Genomic DNA, 23,874 nt, shown 5'->3' on the forward strand with positions numbered 1-23,874 from the left:
ACATTTTTCATTGTGCTGTACTTTATTTAAGATGATATGATTTAAATAACTAAATTGGCTTCAAAACAGGAATGTTGTTCCAGTTGTCTGGTCTAGTAAAACTTTCAACTCAAAAGAAAACGGTTGTAAAAACATTTTAGCATTTTTTAAAGAATTTTTTGAGCAGGTTTCAAAATGTATTATATGTATTGTAGATAACCTGCTTTTAATTAGATCATTGAAAGACTTCAAATCAGTGTAGTAGCTGTAGTAGCTTTCAGATTTGAATACTCTTGAATTTTAGTTTAGATATAGTGCATTATTTGCTAAAATTTATGTGATTTGCTACTTTAAAGCATAGTAAACAGGTTTGCTGGTGGCAACTATTGGAAATTATCACCCGATTTTTTTTTTTTTTTTTTTTTTTCAGTTGATGACATGCTTTTGCTTGTTGCCATAACAGAAATGCAGATACTGAGTACAGAGTGTGAGAAAGGGTGTTGGCTTAAATCTTTAAAAATTCTAAATTCAAGAGGCATACTAGTATGGTAGTTACTGGTATTCAAAGGTTTAGTGTAATAGATATGATGCAACATACGTCCTAATGAGGAACTGTTGCACTTAGAACTCAGTTTAACTTTTTTGCGAATTAAATTATGTTATTTTGGTATAGAATAGGAAATGCCTAACAGAAAATTCTGCAGTCTTTTCAGTTTTAAATTTTGAACTGCTAAACTGGCTGCTATTTCTTTTTGTCAAGTGGAGAGTGAGGAAGGAAGCTATGATGGGACTTGCACAGATATACAAGAAATACTCATTACAATCAGAAGCAGGAAAAGAAGCTGCAAAACAGATATCATGGATCAAAGATAAACTTCTGCATATATATTATCAAAACAGTATTGATGACCGGTAAGTTAATGGTAAAAGCTGAGTGATTCAGTGGCTAAGTGTTGTAACTTGCTGTGAAGATGTGTTATTCCTTTGTGTTCCAGTGCTGATGAAAAGGAAGAATCTTGATAATCCTGTATGTTTTGATTCAGTTTTGATTCTACCTTATATAGCTGCAGCCAAATGCTGTTCTGTGTTCTCTTCTACTTTTTTTTTTTTATTTCTTATTTAAAGTCCAAAAGTAGTTCTAAAGGATGTGAGAGGCTGGAATATTCCAGAAGTCTTAGGTGTACTTTGCCACTGCATCAGTAGAAGGGATTTTTGTTTAAATTTCAGTAATATATAAATTTTGTTAATTTATATATTAAAATTTAGTAAGTAAACTTCCTTGAATAATGTTGGATTAGATTTGCATGTTGTTCCTGTATGTTTTAAAGATAGCACATGACAATGGGCAAGCCATATCACTCTGCAGAAAGTTAGGTTTCTGTAACATAGAAGCTGAGGATTAGGGCCTTGTCCTGGATTGGTGGTGAAGGCAGTGCCTCTGTCATATTAGCTGTAGCCTTGTATATGGTTGTTGGTATTGAAAAAGAGATGATTGCACATGGGTAACAAAGTTTGGGAACAAATCTGCCTTCACTAATCAAGGTCATTGTGTTTGATGTGGAAGTGAGCCTTCACAGGGTGTTCAGATACAAATGGCATTGCAAACCTATACAAGTCTTCTCACAAATTCAAAACCTCAAAAAGTTATCTTCAAAACAAGTAGTTATTTCACGGTGCCTTACATGGAAATGGATTGTCTGGATCCTTACATCCAGTCTTAACCACTGATGTTTTTCTTGAACTTTTAAACTAGCTGGATTTGGGGTTTGATCACCTGCTCCAACTGTGCATAAGGAATTTTGTTTTCATTTTCAGCATAAACATACGTGATGGTTTTACCTGTTTGCTCCATTCTGTTAATATTGATCTCATTATTGGACCTCAGTCTTGGACTTCTTGGTATTTAGGAGTAGCATGTGGACTTGGTTTCCCTTTTTTTTTCCTCAGTCTTTTCTAGGTAACTGTCAAGCCTGCCCTCTCCACTTTTTTCCAAATAAGGAGCTTCACATTATGCAGAAGCTTTTAATAATTCCCTTGGTAATATACCTGCATTTATATTGCAGAGGCAACAGTCATGGGGTAAACTCAGCCTGTGGGGAAGGGGCCAGAAAAGGGTAGAAGGAAGTCAGCTCCTTCTAATAAGTATCTGAATTTGCCTTCTGGGCTTCATGATATTGTGTGATAAAATCAACATGACATTTCTTATTTTATAAGCATTATTATTAGTAGTAGCAGTATTATTTTAGGCCAATTATTTTGGGTCAATTAATGAGTTTATCCCAATACTGACTCATAATGAAATTAAATGATAACATCTTATTGGGTTGATAATTAATATCTTTCTCAAATTGTTTGGTTTCTTCTAGATTAATACCTCTCATTTTGATAATGTCGTGTGTTAAATCTCCTACTGCCAGTAATAACATTGAGTTTTCTATAATGATAAATTTATGTTTAATTTATGCTGAGTTACATCAAATAACTTGAACCTTGAGGTTTTTGAATATCCCCTTTTTTATGCAACAACTGATGTCTAGATAGGGCTGAGAATTTTTGAATTAATGTTTTAACAATTCCAGGTCCTGTTCTTCCTGCACAGCTTAAGTGTCTTAATTGTGTCTTTCAGGTTACTCGTTGAGCGCATTTTTGCTCAGTACATGGTCCCTCACAACTTGGAAACAAATGAACGAATGAAGTGTTTGTATTACCTTTATGCAACGCTGGATTCAAACGCTGTGAAGTACGTGCTGCTTTTTATTACTTGCAAAATGATTTTTAATACAAGTATTATTGTAAGGTAGTTCTGAATTGTTATGAGTAGCCTAAGTCAGTGGACAGAAATAGTTTATAAGCTATTAGAAAACAGAATGTAGAAATAACATCTAATTTTTGAGTGAGATTTTGAAAAAAACCTAAACTTATAGGGTGTTTTCTAGCAAGATGCAGTACATTTCAACTCTAAACAGCTATAAAAAGTAGTGTCAAACATCTGGAAAGAAGCTTGAGTACATATCAGTCCTTTTATGTGTGCAAAGAGATAATATAGATCTGGTAGATCAGCCCTAATCTTACCTGACAACTTCTTAATAAAATACGTTGCAGCAGCCAAGGTGATTTAAGAATGAGCAGAACTTACATGTTTGTATTTCCTCCTTCATTATTATTATGTTATATGGCTTCTCCAGCTTAAAACGGGTACATGCACGTGAATTTAACTAATAACAGTTATACTGCTATAATGTTCACAGTTGCATTAATTTTAGATAGTTTTACTTTGGTTTTTGTGTACTCAGTTACTTGAAAATCAAACAGGTTTGTTTTTTTTTTTTTTTTCCTATGAAAGAGACTAAAAAAAGGCTTTGTATGTGAAGGTCTTAAAAGATCCCAAAGCCCTCCACTACTGCAAGAATTGGTATTTGAATCCCCTGGATTTCTTCTGTTGCCTGTCCAAAGATTCTACAATTCTAATAGACTAAAATTATTGATCAAATATTAAAAATGAAAAGTTATTGTTCTAGTAATTTTTAGTGTAGGCTAAAATTTGAATGAAAATGCAAAATGGATTCTTTTAAGTTACTTGCTGCCTGAAATAACAAGTAACTTCTGAATTCTACAGTTCTTGTATGCAGCAGTACTCATTTTAAAGACATAATTTGTTCAGTTATTTATATAGAGATGATTTTTTTGAACTTGTGGATTCTGTAAGTTTTGTAAATGCGGCTGTGACCCTCCATATGGCTTACTATTCCTGGAAAGTGTGCTAATTTTCTCTTCTTTCATGCATCTCTTACAAGCTTAATCATGTCCACTTTTCACAGTTTATTCATCTAGTAGCTGCTTCCTATCTGCAAGAAAAATATTTGTTTTGGTGATAAAAATCTTAGACATCTGCTTTAACCTACTTCTTGATGTGTTTTTAGAAGAGCCATTTCAGGCTTGTAAAAGTGAGTTTTTAATGGACTAGAGATTAGTTACTTCCTCCTTCTTTAAAAGGCAGTGTACTTGAGCATCTGAAATGAGATTTGTTTCAAAATCTCACTTTGTTTCAGTCTAATATGACCAAGCAAATTTTCCATATTATCCTACTAGGAAATACTTAGCCGCTGCTCATACAGCAGTGAAAGTTCAGGTGACACGTACGCTTCTGAATCTGAAATTGGAAAGATTGTAAAATGTACATTTCTGAGTCTGAAATTGAAAAGACTGTGAAGACTCATTTTGGACAGTTGTGTTACTCCTTGAATAGATAATTTTGACAATTATTTTAATTTTTTTTCTGTTTTTAGAGCATTGAATGAAATGTGGAAATGTCAAAATCTGCTACGACACCAAGTAAAGGATTTAGTTGACCTAATAAAACAACCCAAAGTGAGTTCAACTTATCTTTATTCCCCAGTGAATATGAGTTTTAGTTAATGTACTGTTTTTAACTTCCCTTTGTTTTGCCATCTCAAGCTTATTTGTAATAGCAGATTGAAAGTATTGTGAAAGTTAACTGATATTCCATTTGACTACATTTGCTGAAGGAAATATTTATACATTGTGTTTGTAAAATTAAAGAGGAAGAGGGTATTATAGAAATTCCTAAAATGTTTTGCCAGTCATTTAATACTAAAATTTTCTCCCAGTGTTTGAGCTACATCTTGCCAGGACTATTCTGGCTCTTGAAACAGGGAGAAAGCAGCATATTATTTTTGACTGCCAAATTAAGTAATTAAGAAAAAGTACCTATATAAACCCTCTTAAATTGTTATGTGTGATTAATAACTTTGAAGAAATTGAAATATTTTTGTTTCAACAGGACGCTTGTCCCAACAGGTTACTTGTTTCTCTTCCCTCTCAGAAATTTCTTTAATAACGTATTGGAGATACCAGACTACAATTTAATTTTCTTGTTTACAGATTTTCTCAGAAGGGAAAAATGAAAATTTATTGAGCATTTAGGATATTCTCATAAAGTGAATTTCAGTTTGTTTCAGTTACATCTATGTTCATACTCACATTTGGGGTTGGGAAGTTATAAAACTAAATTCTTGATATAGTTTGGAATATAATTAAAACCTGGCTTTAATGCTGGAAGTTTGATCTGATAGTTTTTAAACAGAAATAATACAGAGTAGGAAATGTTGCCATGCTCAAATTTCTATGTGTCTGTGTGTGTGATTTTTATTTTCAGTATGTGTATATAGTTGCACTGAGGTAAATTTAATGATTATTCATTTGCTGGAATTACCTGAACCGGGAAGAGTGGGCAGCCTTGTGGTTGGAATATCTAATGTGTCTTCTTAGAAATGCTAGTGTCTTGCCAATAGGGAGAGACTGCAGTGAAATGAATAATTTTGACTTAGTGCATTAAAAACATGCTGTAATGTGTTAAGTCGTTAGTGCAGTAAATGCTAGCACAACAGTACTTCATTGTATCTTGGTGACTGTATCGAAATGCGTTTCATGTACTGTTTAATGTTCTTTGGTGTAGGTTAAATACATTTATGCATTTAATACATGAGTTAGTTCCTTGATATTTTATGCTTTTCAGTTGAAAGTGAAATTTCAACTTTTCCTTTTGTTTTCAGGAAGTTGTGAAAGTTCTTTCTCAGTTGTAAAATATCAAATACGATATGGAATTTACCAGGATGATTTTGATGCCAGCATAAGCATTGCATTCAAGACAGTGCATGCTTTTGACATGTTTGCATTTCTCCATCTGGATTTTATCCTGTTTTTTGCTCTTAAATGCTAATTCTCTACACTTGAATATTCTCTTGAATAACAGGACTACATGGGAGAATTTAGATAGCTTGTGATAGCTCAGAGAAGGGAAGAGATGTGTCTGAGGGGGAGCTGAAATCTGTTTTTTCAAGTGTTCATTTGTTTGCTTTTATTTCTCAATACCAGAATAAATAAGTAAGACTTCATGTAAGTTGACATAATAAATTAAGTAAAATTTCCCAACTCAAAACTGTTTTGTTCTGCTGCCTGCAATGGCACCTCCGACTATCACATGCAGTCCAAGTAGTAATCTTGAGACAAATATCCATTAGCAATTCAGGAAACAAAACTGAGCCTATTAGAAGATGACTTTGTGTGCTTTTTCACATCTAATTTCTTCATTTAATCATTATAGCTTAGTCGTTGATTTGTTGTCCTGTAGTTGTTGTCCCTGTGTCAAGTGTAGGCATTGTGAGATCTCTCAGAGATAAAGAGGAATAGGACAAGAAATACTGTACAGATGTTACCTCAAAAAAACTTCAGGTAGTAAGAAAATAAAAATTGCAGTCAAGGTAATCAAATATGGGAACAGGTAGCTCAGAGATGCTGCAAAATCTTCATCCTTGTAAATATTTAAAATGCAACTGAAGTTTGCCTGAAGCAAAACCTGATCCTGCTTTGAGTAGGCAGTTCAACTGCATGACCTAAAGTCACTGCCAACCAACATTATTCTGTAACTATAAATCTTTGAACTTCCCAGTCTACTTTTCTGCCTTTTACTGAAACTCTGTGGTCATCCTCCTTTTTTCCTCTTCAAGATCTCTTCAGACAAAGCACTGCTGAGGAGGCTGAAAATGTGTTAAGGAACTTTTTATTGCTGTTGGTTGTAATTTCTCCTGACTTAAGACGGAAAGGACATCAAACTTGTCTTTAAGACAAGTTACTTTTCTGAAGAGTGAAAGCATAAATCACAGCTCCTCTTGTCTTCTCCTACAGCAGTGGTATACAGTGAAATAAAATACATAACCTTCCCTGTTCATATGTAGCAAAGTGGGTGAATGCTGGTTTGTGTCTGTTGGAGTATGATCTTCATTTACTGCAGATGAATGCACGATTATGAAGATCAAGTGCCACATCAGAATTTCTAAAAAGAAATGTTTCATAAACTACTTTAATCTGTCATAATTCAATAGAATTATCCTACTGCAAGTTAATACTTCTGCCTCAGGTTATTTGACATTTGGCTGAATTATTAGTAGCTTGCTCAGTCTTTTTTGGTGGGAGCTTTAGCTGGTACTTGAAGACTTAGCTAGTATTAGGAGACCAGATCAGTCAGGATGAAAGAAACTCCACAGAGCAGTTTTTGTTTTTCTCCTGAGTCACAAGAGGTTCAAATATGGGAAACCTGTATCTGCTGACAGCAGTACTTGAATCCTGTAAATGCTATCTGATTTCTGTCTTTAATATTTTTTTTTTATCTGTGAGTTCAGCTGTGACAGCTAAGAGCCCTGAAAATGATGCCATTCTTTTGAGACTACACACTGCAGAAATAGACCATTTGTGCTGTTCCTAAGTTATGTGGTAGATTGAAAAGTAATAAAAATATTTTATGTAACCGATGCTGTAGGGATGATCTACCTTTTACTTCCTGTGTCTACATTGAATTTGCAGTGGTGGGTTTTGATTTCTAACACACTGATGTGTTAACAGAATGGATGCTGACTTGTTAATGCAGTCTGGAATTGTCCTCACTCAATATTCAAATGGAAATAAATAATGTGAAGTTTTTACTTAATCCGTTTTTCTTTTGTGACTTGCAGACAGATGCCAGCAGTAAAGCTATATTCTCAAAAGTGATGGTTATAACAAGTAAGTCAGTTAAAGTATTTGCAGTGTCTAAAAATTACGGTAGAACTAAATCGCTTTTTTGCTTTAAAAATAATTTGGGATAAATTTATGAAAAGACTTTTGCAGCAGATAAAATTTAAAGCAAATCACGATAAAGGTGATGAAGCATTTTAGGAATGAATGCCACTCTAGGCAGAATTACTGTCTTACTTAGAAGTCATCAGTCATGAAGCCTATCACATAGCATTTTGGCTGCATTGTGGACTAATTCAAGGTCTAGATTATTTAGGGTGTTAATGTCTATTTTAGCATTTTTTATAGACTATATATTCATAGATGTTAACTAAACTACCAAGCTACTAAGTTACTTGTCTTCAGAGATTTTAGCATTTAAAATAACATTGGAATGCAAAAGAGCTTGGATTTCAGTAGCAAGGAAAGCAGTAGCAAGTTTGAAAACTGAAGAACTTCTGGGTGAACTGAACTATTGGCAAGGAAATAACCACCAACCCAAAAGCAGCACTTCTTGTTCCCCTGGCCCACCATGTCAATAGCATTAAAACTAGTATGAAAAAAACTTGCTTTACAATTCTGAAAATTTGTTTTCAAATCCACCTTTTAAAAAATGCCATCTGTTCTGGGAAAAAAAAACCCCAAAAACAAACAAACAAACAAACAAAACACCAACAAAAAAACCCCAACATAAGACTATGCACATTTTTGAAAATAATGGGGAAGAAAAAAAATTAACCTTGCTGCTTCGTTGACCATGATCACAATTCTTTGTTCATCAGTTTGTATTTTTTCTCATGCTTTTAGTTCTGGGTTGTATTTTTAAAAAAATCAATACAGCAAAACAAATTCATAATAGAACCTGGTTTGATCTAACCATACTGTAGTGCTACACCATATTCTCTACCAGCTTTGCTTAACACTGGTTGGACCAAAAATGTGAAGCATCTTAAATAGTAGACTAATCCTTTGCCAATAAATTGCCTTGCTATAATATAAAATGACCATGTGGTTTAAGATATGCATTTTAAATGCTTTTTTGGGAAGGGTGGGTGGGTGCTTTGAGCTGTTGTAAAGCTTATGTTTACTGAAGGGGTAATTTAGCAAAAATACCTTTTTGATGTTCTTCACACTTGTTGCATTGGGTGATGTGTATACAGAGTATATTTTGTTGTGGAGTTTAGACTTTGCAGTCTGAGGTCAGCTTCAGCTGTTAGTAGTATTACTAGCAAAAAACAACTAGACTTGCTGAAAAATAAGTATGAAGGGTGAGGAAAGCAAATAGAGGAAACTTGTAGAAATTTATGTACTCATAGATATGTCAGCACATTTTGAGGTGTTTTGTGGTTTGGGTTTTTTGTGGTTTTTCTTTTCATTTGTTTGGTTTGAGTTTTGTGTGGTTTGTATGGTGTTTGAAACTTGTGCAATTTACAATACATTAATGGTGATTTATTTTGGTTATTTAAAGGAAACCTTCCTGATCCAGGGAAAGCTCAAGATTTCATGAAAAAGTTCACACAAGTTCTAGAAGATGATGAAAAAATAAGAAATCAGTTAGAAATGCTTGTGAGCCCAACATGTTCTTGCAAACAGGCTGAAGGATGTGTGGTAAGAATTGCTCTTTAAGTGTGAATATTTTTGGAACAGAATTGATTAGAAATTTATTTACAACTTCTATTTCAGAGGGAAATAACAAAGAAGTTGGGCAATCCAAAGCAACCAACAAATCCTTTCCTGGAAATGATAAAGTTTCTTCTTGAGAGAATTGCTCCTGTGCATATTGATACTGAATCCATCAGGTATTTCTGTGTGTGTGTGTGGCTGGCCATAGATCACTGGGTTGGAAATTTGGGTTCTTACTTTGTCTTTAAGCACGAGCAGTAATAGGCTGGGTGGGTGTGGCTTGAGGCTTGGTGACCTGCAATGTTTTCTTCTGTTTCACCTTGTATAGGGGTTTTTGTAGAATGTAGTCACAGAAACAAATTGCATTGTCATTCATCATAGTTGGGATGACCTGTCAGTAAAAGTGGATGTGTTGCTGATGAACAGAATATGGTTTGTAACCAGCTGACTTATTTTGAAACAAATTTCTGTCCAGACTATTCAGCTGAAACTTTCCACCCAGAATATTAGCTCATAGTGACATAAACAGTAATATAACTGAGGAAGTAAAGACTATGACGAGGAGGCAGCAAGACTTCAAGGAAGAGTGAGGCAATGAAGTTATGGGAGGAGGGGAAAAAGTAATTGCTGAAATGATTATTTAACTTACAGCAGTATTTGAAATAAGCCCTACTGTCAAGAAAAAATATGCAGGAGATAGGTCTTGTAAATTTGTCATCAGCTCTTAGCAGAACTGTTAAACAGTTATTTTTTTTCTCCTCTTGGTTAGAGACTAAGCATTGTAAACGGTCATTTTCCATCAATTACATGTAGCGGGTTGTAACCTCAGCATAATTCTTATTGAGTTTGTTGCTTGTAATGCTCAAATTGTTTTCTTATTTTGGTTATCCTTCCAGAGTAATTTGTATATAGTCCTTAATTCATGATGGATAAATATTTTTGAATGTAATGCTTCATAAGATTTGATTTGGATAGGAGGTAAGGGCAACCAGATTATGCATGGAGTTGACATATTTGTTTTAAAATAAGCTTATGTTTTAAATAAATTGCGTTAATAAGGTTGTTTTCACAAGTTTAAGATAGAATCATATATGATGGAATTGCAGTAACTGCGAGGCCATGTTTTGTTTTCCTCTTCAGTGCCCTTATCAAGCAAGTGAACAAGTCTATAGATGGAACGGCTGATGATGAAGATGAGGGTGTACCTACTGACCAGGCAATCAGAGCAGGTCTTGAATTGCTGAAGGCAAGTATAGTCCTGGTGGTCAGTGAGCATGGGAAACTGCAAATAACCTAGTTAAAACAAGTTTTTAATTAGACTTAATAATTCTAGTCAAAAGCATGTGGTGCCTACCTGGAAGAACCTGGTTTGGTTTTTTGTGCTTTATGCTCATCTTACATGGCACATAGGTAAGGTTATTTTTTAAATCATTTAGAAGCTTTTCTGGAAGCTAAAAGTAGTTGTGTGTGAGGCAGCAGCAGCAGTAGAGTTTTGATTATTGGAGCATGAATTTAGTAGTTTGTAAGTATATACTGTGCTATTGTACCCTGTGGTTCCTCTGTGTTCTGCGTAAATTGGGGTCTTACCTTTTTCAGCTATGGGTAATCTCCAGACTGAGCTAACATAGCAAAGACTGTCAAGTAGTCCAGCTGAGGGTTGACTTCAGAGGCCTAAAAAAAGGACTCCCTTACTGAAGTTTTCAGAGTATTTCAGATTAACTAAGGTCTGAGTAGATTCACCTGAAAGTGTGTGGCTCTTTATCCAGATGTCCACATTTAGGTAAAAGTGCAGATAGCTAGTAGCGCAAGAATGCATCTAAGTAAGAAAGAATGAATCATGTTGGGAAGGACAATATAATTGAATGAAGGCTTCCAAGTCTGTATTTACACATTTGTATGAACTGGCATGGCACATTTAAGGAAGAGGAGGAGTAAGACTGCCCTAAACAAAGAGGTCTATACATCATGAGAGTAATATAGGGAAGACAAATATGGGAGTCCAGAATTGAGAATGCCGTGCAATGAAGTGGGAAGGAAGATAAATCGTTAAAAGAGAAAACTGGATATGAAGAAGTTTCTAGGTTTTGAGGATTGTTTGTCTGCCATGGGTTAGAATATTACGTGGAGAAAGGCTAATAATCAACAGTCACTTAAAAATTAAGAGACCAAATTTCAGGGAGGGTCAATTGAGGGTTTCTTTATTTCAATTGTTTTTAACATTGGAGGACTGTCACCCTTGAAAACAAGGAAGTCCAAGAATCTGAAGGAGAGGTTCAGAGTCTGCTAAGTTGGTGTGGAAGGCTTGAGGTACTAGAGACCCTATTGAGTATGTCTGTGTTGCTATTTTAGAGATAGGAATTTCACTTCAGAGCAGAATCAATTCTTCCCCTGAGGAAACAAACATGAAGTCTGGAGGCACACAGGGTAGGTTCCTTTCAGAGGAGCAAAATTGAGCTGGGCTTCAGAAGCATGTATTGTGTTGCCTTGACTAAAGTGGATTTAGTCAGCCTAAAATGACTCTGAAGTAAAACTCCTGAAACATGAATATTGCCTCCTTAGCTTCAATTGTGTTTTTCTGAAGACCTGCTCCTGCTGTAACCCAGTACTTGCTAATGTAGATGTAGCCACTGAGAAGTACATGGTCAGAATAACAGGAGAAGAAACTAAGACTGGGGAAATAAATTAAATCTAATGAGGTCATGTATAAAGACAGAGAACTTTAGGAGCAACTTTAAAAAAAAAGGAAAGAAATGTGTATCATGGGTCAAAACCAGGGAGAGTATTACAAATGTTCCAGTAGGGCAGTGGAAAATGACTCTTGATGAAGTGTCCTAGTGTAAGTGGACCTTTAAAAAATGTTAACACGGCTTTCATCATATTTTGGCAGGTACTTTCGTTTACACACCCTATCTCATTTCATTCAGCTGAAACTTTTGAATCTCTCCTCGCTTGCTTGAAAATGGATGATGAAAAAGTGGCAGAAGCTGCATTACAAATTTTCAAAAATACAGGAAGTAAAATTGAAGAAGACTTTCCTCACATACGATCGTAAGTTGTAGATCTTACTCTAAGCAGTGATCTTTGCTGTATAGGATTTTGGAATTCTCACTCTTCCTTTCATCTGCTGTAGCATCATCCTGCATTCTTTTGGAAGAAAGTATTACTTCCAAAAAGAGATTTTGAAAGACTAAAATATAGTGCTTTTTGAGGAAAGGAAAAGTAGTGACAGCTGGTATGTCACTGGTACTACTATAATTTATATTGTTACCCTTCAGAATTACTTTCCTAGGTTATATACATAGATGCAGTGTAAAAACATTCTTTGTGATTTAATGGTGATATGTAGGCAAAAATATTTCCAAAAGAACATTTAGTACCTGTGCAGATATAAGTTCCTGTTTTACCACATGATATTTTATCAACAAAACGAGGTATTTTGCTTGCAAGTTACGTAAATAATTTTTTTCTTTTTTTTTTAAGAAGTTACCCAAACAAAAGCAATTAGTGCTTTTGCAGAAGTGTTGTGTTTTTTATATCTGTACTTCTTTGCTAGTTTGATGTTTTGGAAGATTTTCAATTTGTGAAATTACTTATCTCTTGCTCTGTTTGTCTATTTCTTTTGTTACACAACTGTTTAGTGCTTTGCTTCCAGTGTTGCATCATAAAGCTAAAAAGGGACCACCTCGTCAAGCCAAGTATGCTATTCACTGCATCCATGCAATATTTTCCAGCAAAGAAACACAGTTTGCACAGATATTTGAGGTAACATTAAATATTTAAGTTACTCTTACTGATATTTTGTATTACACATGTAAACTAAGGGATGTAGTTGCAAGTTGAAGCAGATTTAGGAAATGTTTGTCCCCTTTCCTTTTGTTCTTAAGTGATTTTGGCCTGAGGAATGGTAGTAGAGGGTGTTCTTGTATCTCATGGTTCATCATGTTTTACGTTATAGATTTTAAGGGCTGATAGAGTAAAACCAAGTTTTGGGCTATGTACTAGAACCATGGATTATTTATGGAGAGGAACCATATGCTATTCCTTGTCCCTGTTGAAAATGGTAGAAGTATTTAAGTGGTTGCAGAAATTATGGAAAACTGGATTGTGGTACAGTCTAAATAAATTTTATAGCTATAACTGCAAATGTACTTTTTAATTAGTGGCGATCAGCCTCTTGAAGGCTGAATCATAGTCATTACTGGAATTGCAATCTTGACACAAGAAAATAGGCTTTTTAGTCCACTGGTTCCTAAATGGCCATGCTTGAGCTGTAACTTTTTGAACTATCCAGAGGTGTTGAGTATTTTGTCTGTCATGGTGTTTCCTCTGACTTGAGAAAGACTTGATGGGTTAGTGAATGTATCTTTAAAATTAAATAGCAGGTCTTTTAAAATTGCATTTCTGAAGTAGACATGGATAGCTTGGTAGGAAGCTGTCATTCCCATCCCCTCAGTAAGACACAGATTACATCAGTAATACCTGCTTTCGTTGCCTTTGTTTTAGCCACTGCATAAAAGTCTGGATCCAAGCAATTTTGAGCACCTCATTACGCCGTTGGTTACTATTGGCCATATAGCCATGCTTGCACCTGACCAATTTGCTGCCCCTTTGAAATCTTTGGTTGCTACTTTTATTGTTAAAGATTTGTTAATGAACGATAGGGTGAGTATTTTTAAAACCTTGTATTAAGAGTATGCTTTTCCTGTAGTATCATATTCAGCAAGTGCTTGGGAAAATATTTGGTTCTGCTTTTTGTATGTGGTTATCTTTTGATTTCCTCATGTAGTTTGACTCCACTTAAAACCCACAGTACAGAAAAGGAGAGTTCTACTCATTTGGGAAATTTACAAAAGTGATGAACTGCATAGCACAGCATTTCATCACTTGTGACTTGGCTTTGGTTAAAAAGAGGAAAATTGTTATGACTTCACTCTGTTTCTTATTTTGAGTGAGTTGTGACTTTTAGGGAGTATATTACACTGGAAATTAAAATAGCCTATTTAAATGGAAGACTGAATCTTAATTTTTGAATAATTGTTTATTGATTGTGAAGTGATTATGAAGTCAAAAAATGAACTCATGCCTGTTGCTAGAGGATACAAAAGAACTGCATTCACTCGTAAAGTTGAGAAGTGAGGAGAGAAAGAGCAAGTTTATTATGATTTTGGGTTTATATAGGGTTTGGAAATTGTTCAGGGATTGGGGGCCAAGAGTAACACTTCTCTGACCCCAGTGGTCAACTTAGAAGTCCATCACTTTGTCCTTCCCCCTGGAAGGAATGAGTGTTTACAAAACATCAGTCTTTGTTTTTGTTACAAATGTGAGAAAGCTCCAGTCCAAGAATGAAAACACATCAGAAGGCTGAAAAATCAGGGTGACACATGCCTTGTTAGAAATTGCTTAGGGAAAGATACACTGTGTAAAACAGTAAAATGTGCATGAGGTTCCAATCTACTGGATATGGAAAAACTGGAAGTTATTTTCAAAGCAATGGCTATTATGCTCTAAAGGAATAGTTTTCAGGTAACAACAACAACAACCACTCCCTTAATAATCTTAAATTTGCTGATACTTGGTATCTCACTTCTGTACTGGTTACTTCTGTGAGATAGGGAAGACATAAAGTTGACCTGGGAGTGCTGCTCTGTTGTTTCCAGAAGCAAACGGGGGTGGGGGGGTGGGGGGAAGGAGGTTACAAGTTTCAGTGAAGAATACCAGAAGTGTAACAAGTATTTGGTTTAGCTTCCAGGAAAAAAGACAACAAAACTTTGGGTGCCGGATGAAGAAGTGTCTCCTGAAACCCTTGTTAAAGTAAGTAGCATGTACCATGTTTTCCTGTCTATTATGCTTATAGTACTTGGTAAGGATTAGCTCTTGGGAAATCCTTATTTTTAAATTATATTATTTTAAATCCTAATTTTAAGTTATTATTTTATGCATAAATTTACTTTTATATAAGTTATTTATAGGTTTAGTTTTGTTTTCTGACACAACTGTGATAACTGGATTACTTAGAGTAAAGTTACTTACTTCCCCTCCTCTTCAATGCAGAAGTTAAATACTATAGAATTTTTTAAAAAAGTCTTTCCTTTTTCTATTGAATTTTTATGACATTCCAAGAAACTTTCAGTGTTGTTTTGGAAGAAATACAAGGTTTGGATTTGTCAGTTTCCTCAAATGAATAAATCTATTACATTGTTGTTGTTTTTTCTATGTGTGCAATGTGTTTTAGAGAAAAACCTGGATTTAAGAAAAAAATCACTTTAAAATGGTGAAGGGTTTGTTTGGGTACTTTATTTAAAAATGTCATGTCAAGCTTTTTGTAATTTTGGAGTAAGCGTATTACATTCTCTGTACTTTGTAAGAGATACTGTCAGTCAGGTTTTCAATGAATTAGAAATAGACTCACAATGTGGAAAATATATTCTATATCTGTATTTGGTTTTTCAATGCCCTTCAGAACAGAGAGAAATTTTTGCTTTCACTTCTTTCAGAATAATATGCTTGTCTTTTGTAGTATGCTCTGTGTTATATCAGTTGTTTAGTTTCTAATGTCTTTTAAGTAAAGTTGCTCTGGTTTTAAAAAGTTCTTTCCCCTCTCTCAAGATTGTTAAACTCTTCCTAGCAGATATCCTTTTTTGCTAGGTTAGTAAGTACTCTGGTTTGCAGTTTGGTACAGAACTCATTACTGGAAAGGCTTGGGGTTTTTTGATGTTAATTTGTTGCTTTTAGTTTTTGACTACACAAAGAATATTTTTCATATTTGTGTAATTCCATAGTTATGCAGTGCACTCCAAAAATTGTTAAAAGAATGCACCTTTGTTTTAATTTAATGAAGTTCTAGTTTTAAATAGACATAATTTCACTTCTGTGTTTATACATGTAACTTAAAGTAGTAAATATGTTTTTCTTAATTATTTAAATGATTTGTGAAGCTGTAATAACTCTCTAGAATGTACCTTTATGTTGATAAAACTTCTCATACATTTGGCCCTTTGGAAGGGAATTAACCTGCAGAAATTCTTAGGGCAATTTGAAGTTGAAGCCAATCCTGAAAACTGTAAAAGGCATTTATTTGCAGGTGAAAACAGGTTATTGTGAAAATTGATTTGCAAATTTCATTAGCTTTTATTACTACTGAGGAGCCTAAACGTAATATATGCTGCAGACCGTGTGATTAGTTTATGAATTATTTCTCTCTGATAGTGTACTTTTATCACGTTGGTTTTACAAGCCTCTTTTTCCTTTTGTAGCATTATTTTATATCTAATGGGGATTTTAAGACTAGCAAGTTGGAATATGAAGGTGGCAAGGACTGCTGAAAACTAAATTTTAGTATTGTCCAGTCTAGCAGATGTAGACTGATATAAGATAGCCTAAGTTTTGGGTGCTAAACCTTAAATGAAGGGCTGTCTGCAGAGAAATGTTTCAGTACAGTATTAACTATGAATTGGGTTAATGATTGTATGAGTTAGACAGGAATTCCTACACCTGGCACTTGAGTTCTAAAGTAATAATCTCTCTCGGGAGTGACCTGTAATGAGTACTGTGCACCACGCAGTGGATTGAGACTTGTGTAGTGGCGGTGATATTTCTTGTTTCCTTCTGTACCATTGGAATATAAGATTGCTCGTACTATTTCTCTAACTATGCTCAAAGTGGGCTTTGTTTAATTTTTTACTGCTGCACAAACTTGCAGCCTTTGTAGCTCTGAAATCTCAGGCAGTAGAAGCCTGAGCCAGCTGCTGTCGTAATGGTGATGTCGTAGAAGGACAGTGTTGTCTTCGATAGGATTCTCTCTCCTTTTTGCTTTCTTATCTTTTCCCATTGTGTATAATAATTTTTCATCTTGGAGGAGAATTCTAGGCTTGTGGAACATGAATTGAAGCAAGAGGTTCAGACTAAATATAAGGAAAAAGTTGAGAACAGTCAGACAATGCAGTAGGTAGCCGGAGGTCACAGGCTGCCAAGAGAGCCTGTGCAGTCTTCATTCTTGGACTGCATTCTTTCGATACCACAGTGCATAAAACTGAGACCAAGGTGGTGTGATTTCATAGCTGACCTTCCTTTGAACAGGAGATTGAACTGGAGATCTCCTAACACTCCTTCAACTGGAATCATCCTTTAATAGCCACACTATTTGATTGCAAAGGGAGAATTTAAAACATGATAGCAGTCCAAACTCGTGTCATGTTTAACTAAGTCTTCAGGTAATCAGTAGTAGTCACTGGGGGAATTCTCATGCCCTGTACTAATTTCATGGAAATGCTTAATTCTGAATGATTGCTGGAATGTCATCATATTATCATTAGCACCAACAAAGAAATAGGGAAACTAGTGGGGTCAGACAAAAATTCTGAAGGAAGTGAGACTAGGACTTGACTACATGGAAGGAAGGCTAGAATAGCTTGGAAAATAGAATTGGAGAAAAGACATTATGGAGGGAGTTACTAGAAGCAAATATTAAAATTAGTCAAGGGGACAAGGTAGCCTGTGTCTGTTCCCTGGCTGAATACATCATTTATTTGAAGACCAAGGAGAGCTGTCATATTTCCATCCTCCCAACAAGAGGAGAGGCACGAGTGGTTACGGGTCCTGGTTATGACATGAAGAAACTGAATTTATGAGCTGTGAAAAGATCTGATGCTATTATTGTTATATTACAATTATTATATTGGATTTGATGTTATTAAAATTTTCTGGTGGATACTTAGAGCTGTTTCAGTGGAAGGCCCTTTGAAAGTGAGGGCAAGATATTTTAATTTCTGCTCCTCAGACTCCATTTGCATTTTGGGTTCTGGAGTGACAGACATCCCACAGCTTAGTTGTGTTACCCAATAAGGTGGAGCAAATGAGCTACAGTCCTAAAAACTAAACTCACATATAAGTGATAGTCCTAGAACTGAGATCCAATGGAACCGTTTTCATCAGTTTGTAGCGAGGAATAGATCAATTATGGTATAATGATAAATTTAATTGGGTTATTGTGAATGTTTATATATATGTTGCTAGAATTGCTTTTCTCACTAATAAGAATATTTGAAGTTACCATGTATGAAAAGTGTAAGTTTTCTAAAGCTTTTGGGTTTTAGTCTTCAGAGTTCTGTGGTGGATGGGGTGTTTTTTGTGGGGTTTTTTTGTGGGATTTTTTTGGTTCCCCCCCAAGGATGTCTGTTTGATTCAGATGAGCATTTTCATTTTGCTGTGAGGAGATACTCTTTGTTTTCTTTATTGTCTCTGCTGTCATATGAAAGAAAATGAAAGGATAAAGGGATTCAAATACTGAAACAAACTTTGTCTCCAATTGATGTTTTATTTTCACTAAAGAAATGTGAAATTATTCAGTATTTCATGATAGTTACTGGATTTTACATACTGGCAGAAGATTGCCTCAAAACACTTGGTGTTTCCCTTGGCAAAACCAAGTTTTCCCAAGTAACTGACTTGGAGGATTTTCTTTAAATAGCTGTGAAAAAAGTATTCTTTACCAAGGTAAGTTGTCATAGTGCAGATTGCTATGCTTAACAGTCAAGATGTCTACTAAATGTTTTTTCAAGCATGTGTCTCAAATTTAAACACAAATATTACATAGATAAATAGAGAATATATAGAGCACAGGAATTTAATGCAAAGGTCATGGGCTCAATCCCTGTATGGTTCATTCACTGGTCTTGTTGATCCTTGAGGGTCCCTTCCAACTCAGAATATTCTGTGAATTATAGAAATATATAAAGATGAAAATGTGTTCTGGTTTTTGATCCAGTAACATTTTCTTAGTAAGTATAAACTGTTTAGACTATTCACAGTATTTAATGGATGTAAGCTCAATTAAGAAAATGTTTTCCAAGGACAAAATACATGATTGCTTATAGAAGCAGCAGCTCAGACTTTAACTAAATGTTTAATTTTTATTTGCTGTAATACATGCTTGAGACTTTCAGTGAGAAGTTGCTGTCTAGTGAGAGTATGTCTAGTTATCCTTCAGTTTTTAAATGATGTTTTGCAATCCTGACAGACTTATGTTTGTACCAGCAAAAAGGAATTGGGAAAAAATACTATGATTAAATAAGATAAAGATTATTTTTAAAATGAGGCTTATGAAATGATTTGACTTTTTGATATCAATTTTTTTTTTTTTCCAGATTCAGGCCATCAAGATGATGGTTCGGTGGTTGCTAGGAATGAAGAACAACCACAGCAAGTCAGGAACTTCTACTCTGAGATTGTTAACAACAATATTACACAGTGATGGAGATTTAACAGAGCAGGGGAAAATAAGGTATGTAACAGATGGTAGTGTTTTCATGTCTGTGATGATGGAGTGAGGGGAAGAGTTTTAATTGAAGTAGTGGGTAAACTATTCTATTTGACTGCTTAACAATTTATACATCTTATTTCATAAAATGTGATGGTAAGCTTGACTGGTTCCTATGTAACTTTGCTGAGTCTCAGGTTTTGTAACACTGTACACACAGCTGAATTTTAGGTTTTATATTCTTGCTTTTATTTATCTCTTCAATAGGCCATTACTCATACTGCAGGAATAAACTGTGCAACTTCCTCCTTCCCACTGAAAATTGGTTTTAATTTTTTATGCAGCTTGCTGTTCCTGGTGTACCAATTGCTGTGTATGCCAAATGCCTACAGGTGGGCTTCCTAATAAAGAATAATAGTGTGTTGTATAAACCAGGTGGAAATACTTAGTACACAAGACTAAGATTAGCCTTGGAGGCAGGCTAATCCCTCGAGGTCTCTAAAAGTGAAAGCAAGAAGGAAATGTGTAAACAGGATTAAGTCTCAGTAAATAATTTACCTTTTAGGTGACTGTTAGACAACTTGTTTTTCTGGGTATCTTCTTAATCCTCTGTAGTAGGAAAAGTGACAAGTTGTCAGCTACTATGGCTTGCCAAACATTGAAAACTTAAGTCTACAAAAGCCATTAAGGGCATGGGTAGATTATGCCAGTAGGTTTAAAAAGGTTTCTTCTCATTTTCAGATGAAGTTAATGTTATACAGTAGTTATGCAGATAGAACTTATATTGTCTGTGCAAAATTGCAAACCTGAGAGCTGTCAAGTATATTATCTTTGTAGCAACTGTCTAGTCTGTCCTAAAGTTCTTTGTAAATAATTGTTTAATAGTTTTAATTTCTGTAATGTGACCATTTGTGGCAGTTGCCAGGGAATTTAGTGGCAGTAATTTAGCTTTTCAGCACAACTGCTTGGAGCACATGGTTTGCTTACTGCTAATGCAGTAGTTAGTGAATAGATGGGTTTTGTAGACCTTGTGTGTTTTCATGCTTGGAATGATGATTCCTTACTGTGCATATTTTAGAAATTTAATTTTCCCCACTCCTTTTCTATTCAAAAGTAGTAGTAGAAACTTTATATAATGATGTGATCAGTTCCCCATTTTTAAGTCAGGTTAATGGGGGGCTAGGGAAAAAGTTGCAGTGACATGTGACGTTGCTGTGGAGGCAACCCTTCAACCCCAGAGTTTGGATCTCTGCCTGGGGATGGATGTTGAGCCAAAGGAGACCTGATGGGTTAGGAGTGAACAGCAGACTGCTCTGGGTAATATCGTGGTGAGTGTCTGCTTTGGGACCCTTGACCAGGAAGAGGAAGTGGATGAGGCCTTTAAACAAGTGAAAACGAATTCATGTATGCAGTCTTGGGCCCTCGTGGGGGAAATTCTACCTCTTCAATGTCTGCTGGAAGAGCAACACAGCAGTGCATAACAATCCAGGCAGCATCAATGACAACTTTTTGACGCAAGTGGTAAAGGACCTAATGAGGAGAGATTCTCTGCTGGACCTCATTCATGCCAACAAGGAGAGGCTTACTGGGGATGTGAAGGTTGAAGGCAGCCTTGGCTATAATGACCCTAAAATGGTGGAGTTCAAAATCTTGAGGGCAAGAGGGAGGTCAGAAGGCAAAATTGAACTGGACTTCAGGAGAACAGTCTTGGGGCTCTGCAAGAATGTGCTTGTAGGGTCCCATTGGATTAGGCTTGGAGGAAGAGAGGCTCAAGAAAGCTAGTTACCTCGTATTCAAAAATCATCCCTGAGTGGTCACAGCAGAAGGTCAGACAGATGCTTCTGCAAACTGTACCTGGATGAGCAAGATGCTCCTGGCAAAATTCAAACACAGAAAGAGGGATTGAGAGCAGCACTACAGAGCAGTACTTGGGGACACTGGTGGATGAAAGGGTGGACATGAGCCAGCAGTGTGTGCATACATCCCAGAAAGCCAGCTGTGTCCTGGGCTGCATCAAAAGAAGTGTGGCTAGCGTGTCGAGGGATTTGATTCTGCCTCTTTAGCTCACTCAGATGAGACCCATAGTACTGCAGCCAGCTCTGGAGTTCTCAGCACAGGAACCACATGGACCTGTTGCAGCATATTCAGAGAAGGGTCACAAAAATGAGCAGAGGGCTCATTATGCTTTTATGAGGAAAGGCTTGAGTGAGTTGGAGTTGTTCAGCCTGGAGAGGACAGGGGTGTTAGGGAGACCTTATTGTGACCTGTCAGTACTTTAAGGGAGCCTGTAGATAGAAGGAAGAAAGTTTTTTATGGTGAGGGTGATGAAACACTGGAACAGGATGTCCATGGAGGTGATAGCTTCCCCAGGGCTGGAAACATTCAAGATCAGGTTGCACAGGCCTCCAAGTCCCCGCTCATTCCAGGGGATTGGACGAAATTAGCTTTTACAGTCCCTTCTGTCCCCAACTATTCTATGGTTGTATGAAGAATACAGAAGGAGGAAGAGATGGGTAATCTGGCAGGAATAGAGAGAACACCATCTGAAACACAGTTAGGAAAGCCAAATCCCAACTGTGATAAAATCTAGTGTGAGGTGGCAAAGGCAACCAGAAGAGCTTCTCTAAGTAAATAAGTGACGAAAGGAAGACTAGGGAAAGTGTGCACCTGCTGTTAAATGAGGCAAGAGCCCTGTTGACAGGACATGTAATAATTGTTTTTTGGTCCTCACTATTGCTTTTCAGGAAAGCTTCAAAATTATAGAAGGGCCGGTCCGTTGTCTCTGTGTGAGCTATACTGCCTACATTAACAATTACTCTGAAAACCTCAAGCAGAGGAGATGATGTTTCAGGCCTCTTAGTTCTGCATGGAACTTGCTGACATTTCCTGACCTGTGTTCTTAACCACTGAGTGCAATAAGGATATCTTCTTTCTGGCAATGTGTACTGTGTCCCTTCTGTGCAAACCTGATACTGCTCCTTCTGACTTGGAGTAGGCTTTGAAAAGAGTAAAATGGTCCATTCAGTACAGAACATAACTTTTAGACTGTATTTGATATGACGTCATTCTGTGTGAGTCAATTTTAATGTTCACGGCTTGCACTTGTCTTTTAAATAATGTTTAATAATTTGCTAAAAATAATTGAATTAAGTGAAAATGGCAGGGGTCAGAAGCCTTTGATGCTGTTGAGGCCATCAGTCATGTTGTAATCTTCTTGGTGTTATTGCCCTCATCAGCCCTAAACGTGACTCTGCCCCCATGCCTCTTGAAATCTACATAACTCTACCTTTCAGTGATGGTGTAAGGGAGTTTTTTACTTAAAAGCTTAGGTCAGCCTGGAGTGTCAGCTGAAGGCAAGGTCCCACTTGGACAACAAATCCATTCTCTTGTTCATCCTTCACACTTTGAAGTAGTAGGATTGATGACTTTCTTGAATTGCTTTTAAATCAACAGCTGATTTCTTCAAGATGTTAGCATGTGTAGGTTAAATTCACCAGTTTCGTATTCTTTTAATATCGAATTTGAACAATTAACAGTATCTCAGCTGTCATTTCCAAGTCTTTATTTTTATTTTTGTAAGTCATAAACAGTCCTACAAATTTCAAGATTTTGCAAATTTTCTATTTGTGGTTAGGTAGAACAGCTAGGTTGAATCTTGCATGCCTTTGCTAGTAGGATTTTGATTTTACTCCATGCTAAGCATAAAATAAAACTTTTTCAGTATCAGAAGATGCTAGCATTTGCTGAAAGTATTGATATTAGATAAGAAGTTGAATTGAGATTTTTCTTAAAACACTATTTGCATTTTTTCTTATACTAATGCTCATCAAGAGAAATTAATAAAAATACTTTTAGTTTAGTTTAGAATGTCATAGTTCTAAACTTAGACTAAAATAGTTCTAAACTGTAGAAAATTTACCACACATCTGATATACAACATTTTTAGTGGTTGCATTCAAAAGACATTTTGCTATTGTATTAAAATAAAATTCACTTAGTCATGTATTACAGTGTCTAATTAATCTTAATTTATGTTGGCCTGAAGCACGGAGTTTGAGCTAGAAAATTTGGCAACTTTGGGGACTAGAAATGGGCTGGCTACTTCTTTGGCAGGACTCTCCTGTTGAAGGAGGGACCAGCAAGCTGAACAGAAGAATCTTGCTCTACATGTGGTCTCTGAGGGGCAGAATGGACTGTCCTGGCTCAGTGCACAGCTAGAACTGTTTCAGACCCATGTGGAACATCTAGGAAGTTTGATAGAAAATTTTTATTGCCAGGTTGGGACCAGGTAATGGTAAGTGGGTATAGGCCGTAAAATGTGATGCCATGAAAATTACTTTGGGTGTGAAATTGCTTCTGCTGGCATGGGGGTGGCTGAGTTTACAGAAACTTCTTTCCTTATAAGTACTTGTTTTTCAGTGATGCGAACTTACTGGATTTAATTAAGT

General features: G+C 35.9%; 1 protein-coding gene across 3 annotated transcripts in view; it reads left to right on the forward strand.

The window, feature by feature from the left end:
- PDS5B (PDS5 cohesin associated factor B) overlaps window positions 1-23,874 on the forward strand; it is a 99,091-nt gene that overhangs the window by 50,651 nt on the left and 24,566 nt on the right. For all 3 annotated transcript variants that reach the window (XM_066313161.1, XM_066313159.1, XM_066313160.1), the window contains exons 12-23: window positions 740-891; window positions 2,606-2,719; window positions 4,266-4,347; window positions 7,509-7,557; window positions 9,017-9,156; window positions 9,232-9,347; window positions 10,312-10,417; window positions 12,059-12,219; window positions 12,810-12,933; window positions 13,675-13,833; window positions 14,914-14,982; window positions 19,314-19,450. In XM_066313161.1, coding sequence (XP_066169258.1) covers window positions 740-891; window positions 2,606-2,719; window positions 4,266-4,347; window positions 7,509-7,557; window positions 9,017-9,156; window positions 9,232-9,347; window positions 10,312-10,417; window positions 12,059-12,219; window positions 12,810-12,933; window positions 13,675-13,833; window positions 14,914-14,982; window positions 19,314-19,450 — 1,409 coding nt within the window. The remainder of the gene's footprint in view (window positions 1-739; window positions 892-2,605; window positions 2,720-4,265; window positions 4,348-7,508; window positions 7,558-9,016; window positions 9,157-9,231; window positions 9,348-10,311; window positions 10,418-12,058; window positions 12,220-12,809; window positions 12,934-13,674; window positions 13,834-14,913; window positions 14,983-19,313; window positions 19,451-23,874) is intronic.

This window comes from Sylvia atricapilla, chromosome 2, assembly GCF_009819655.1.
Source record: "Sylvia atricapilla isolate bSylAtr1 chromosome 2, bSylAtr1.pri, whole genome shotgun sequence".
In the NCBI taxonomy this organism is placed as follows: Eukaryota; Metazoa; Chordata; class Aves; order Passeriformes; family Sylviidae; genus Sylvia; species Sylvia atricapilla.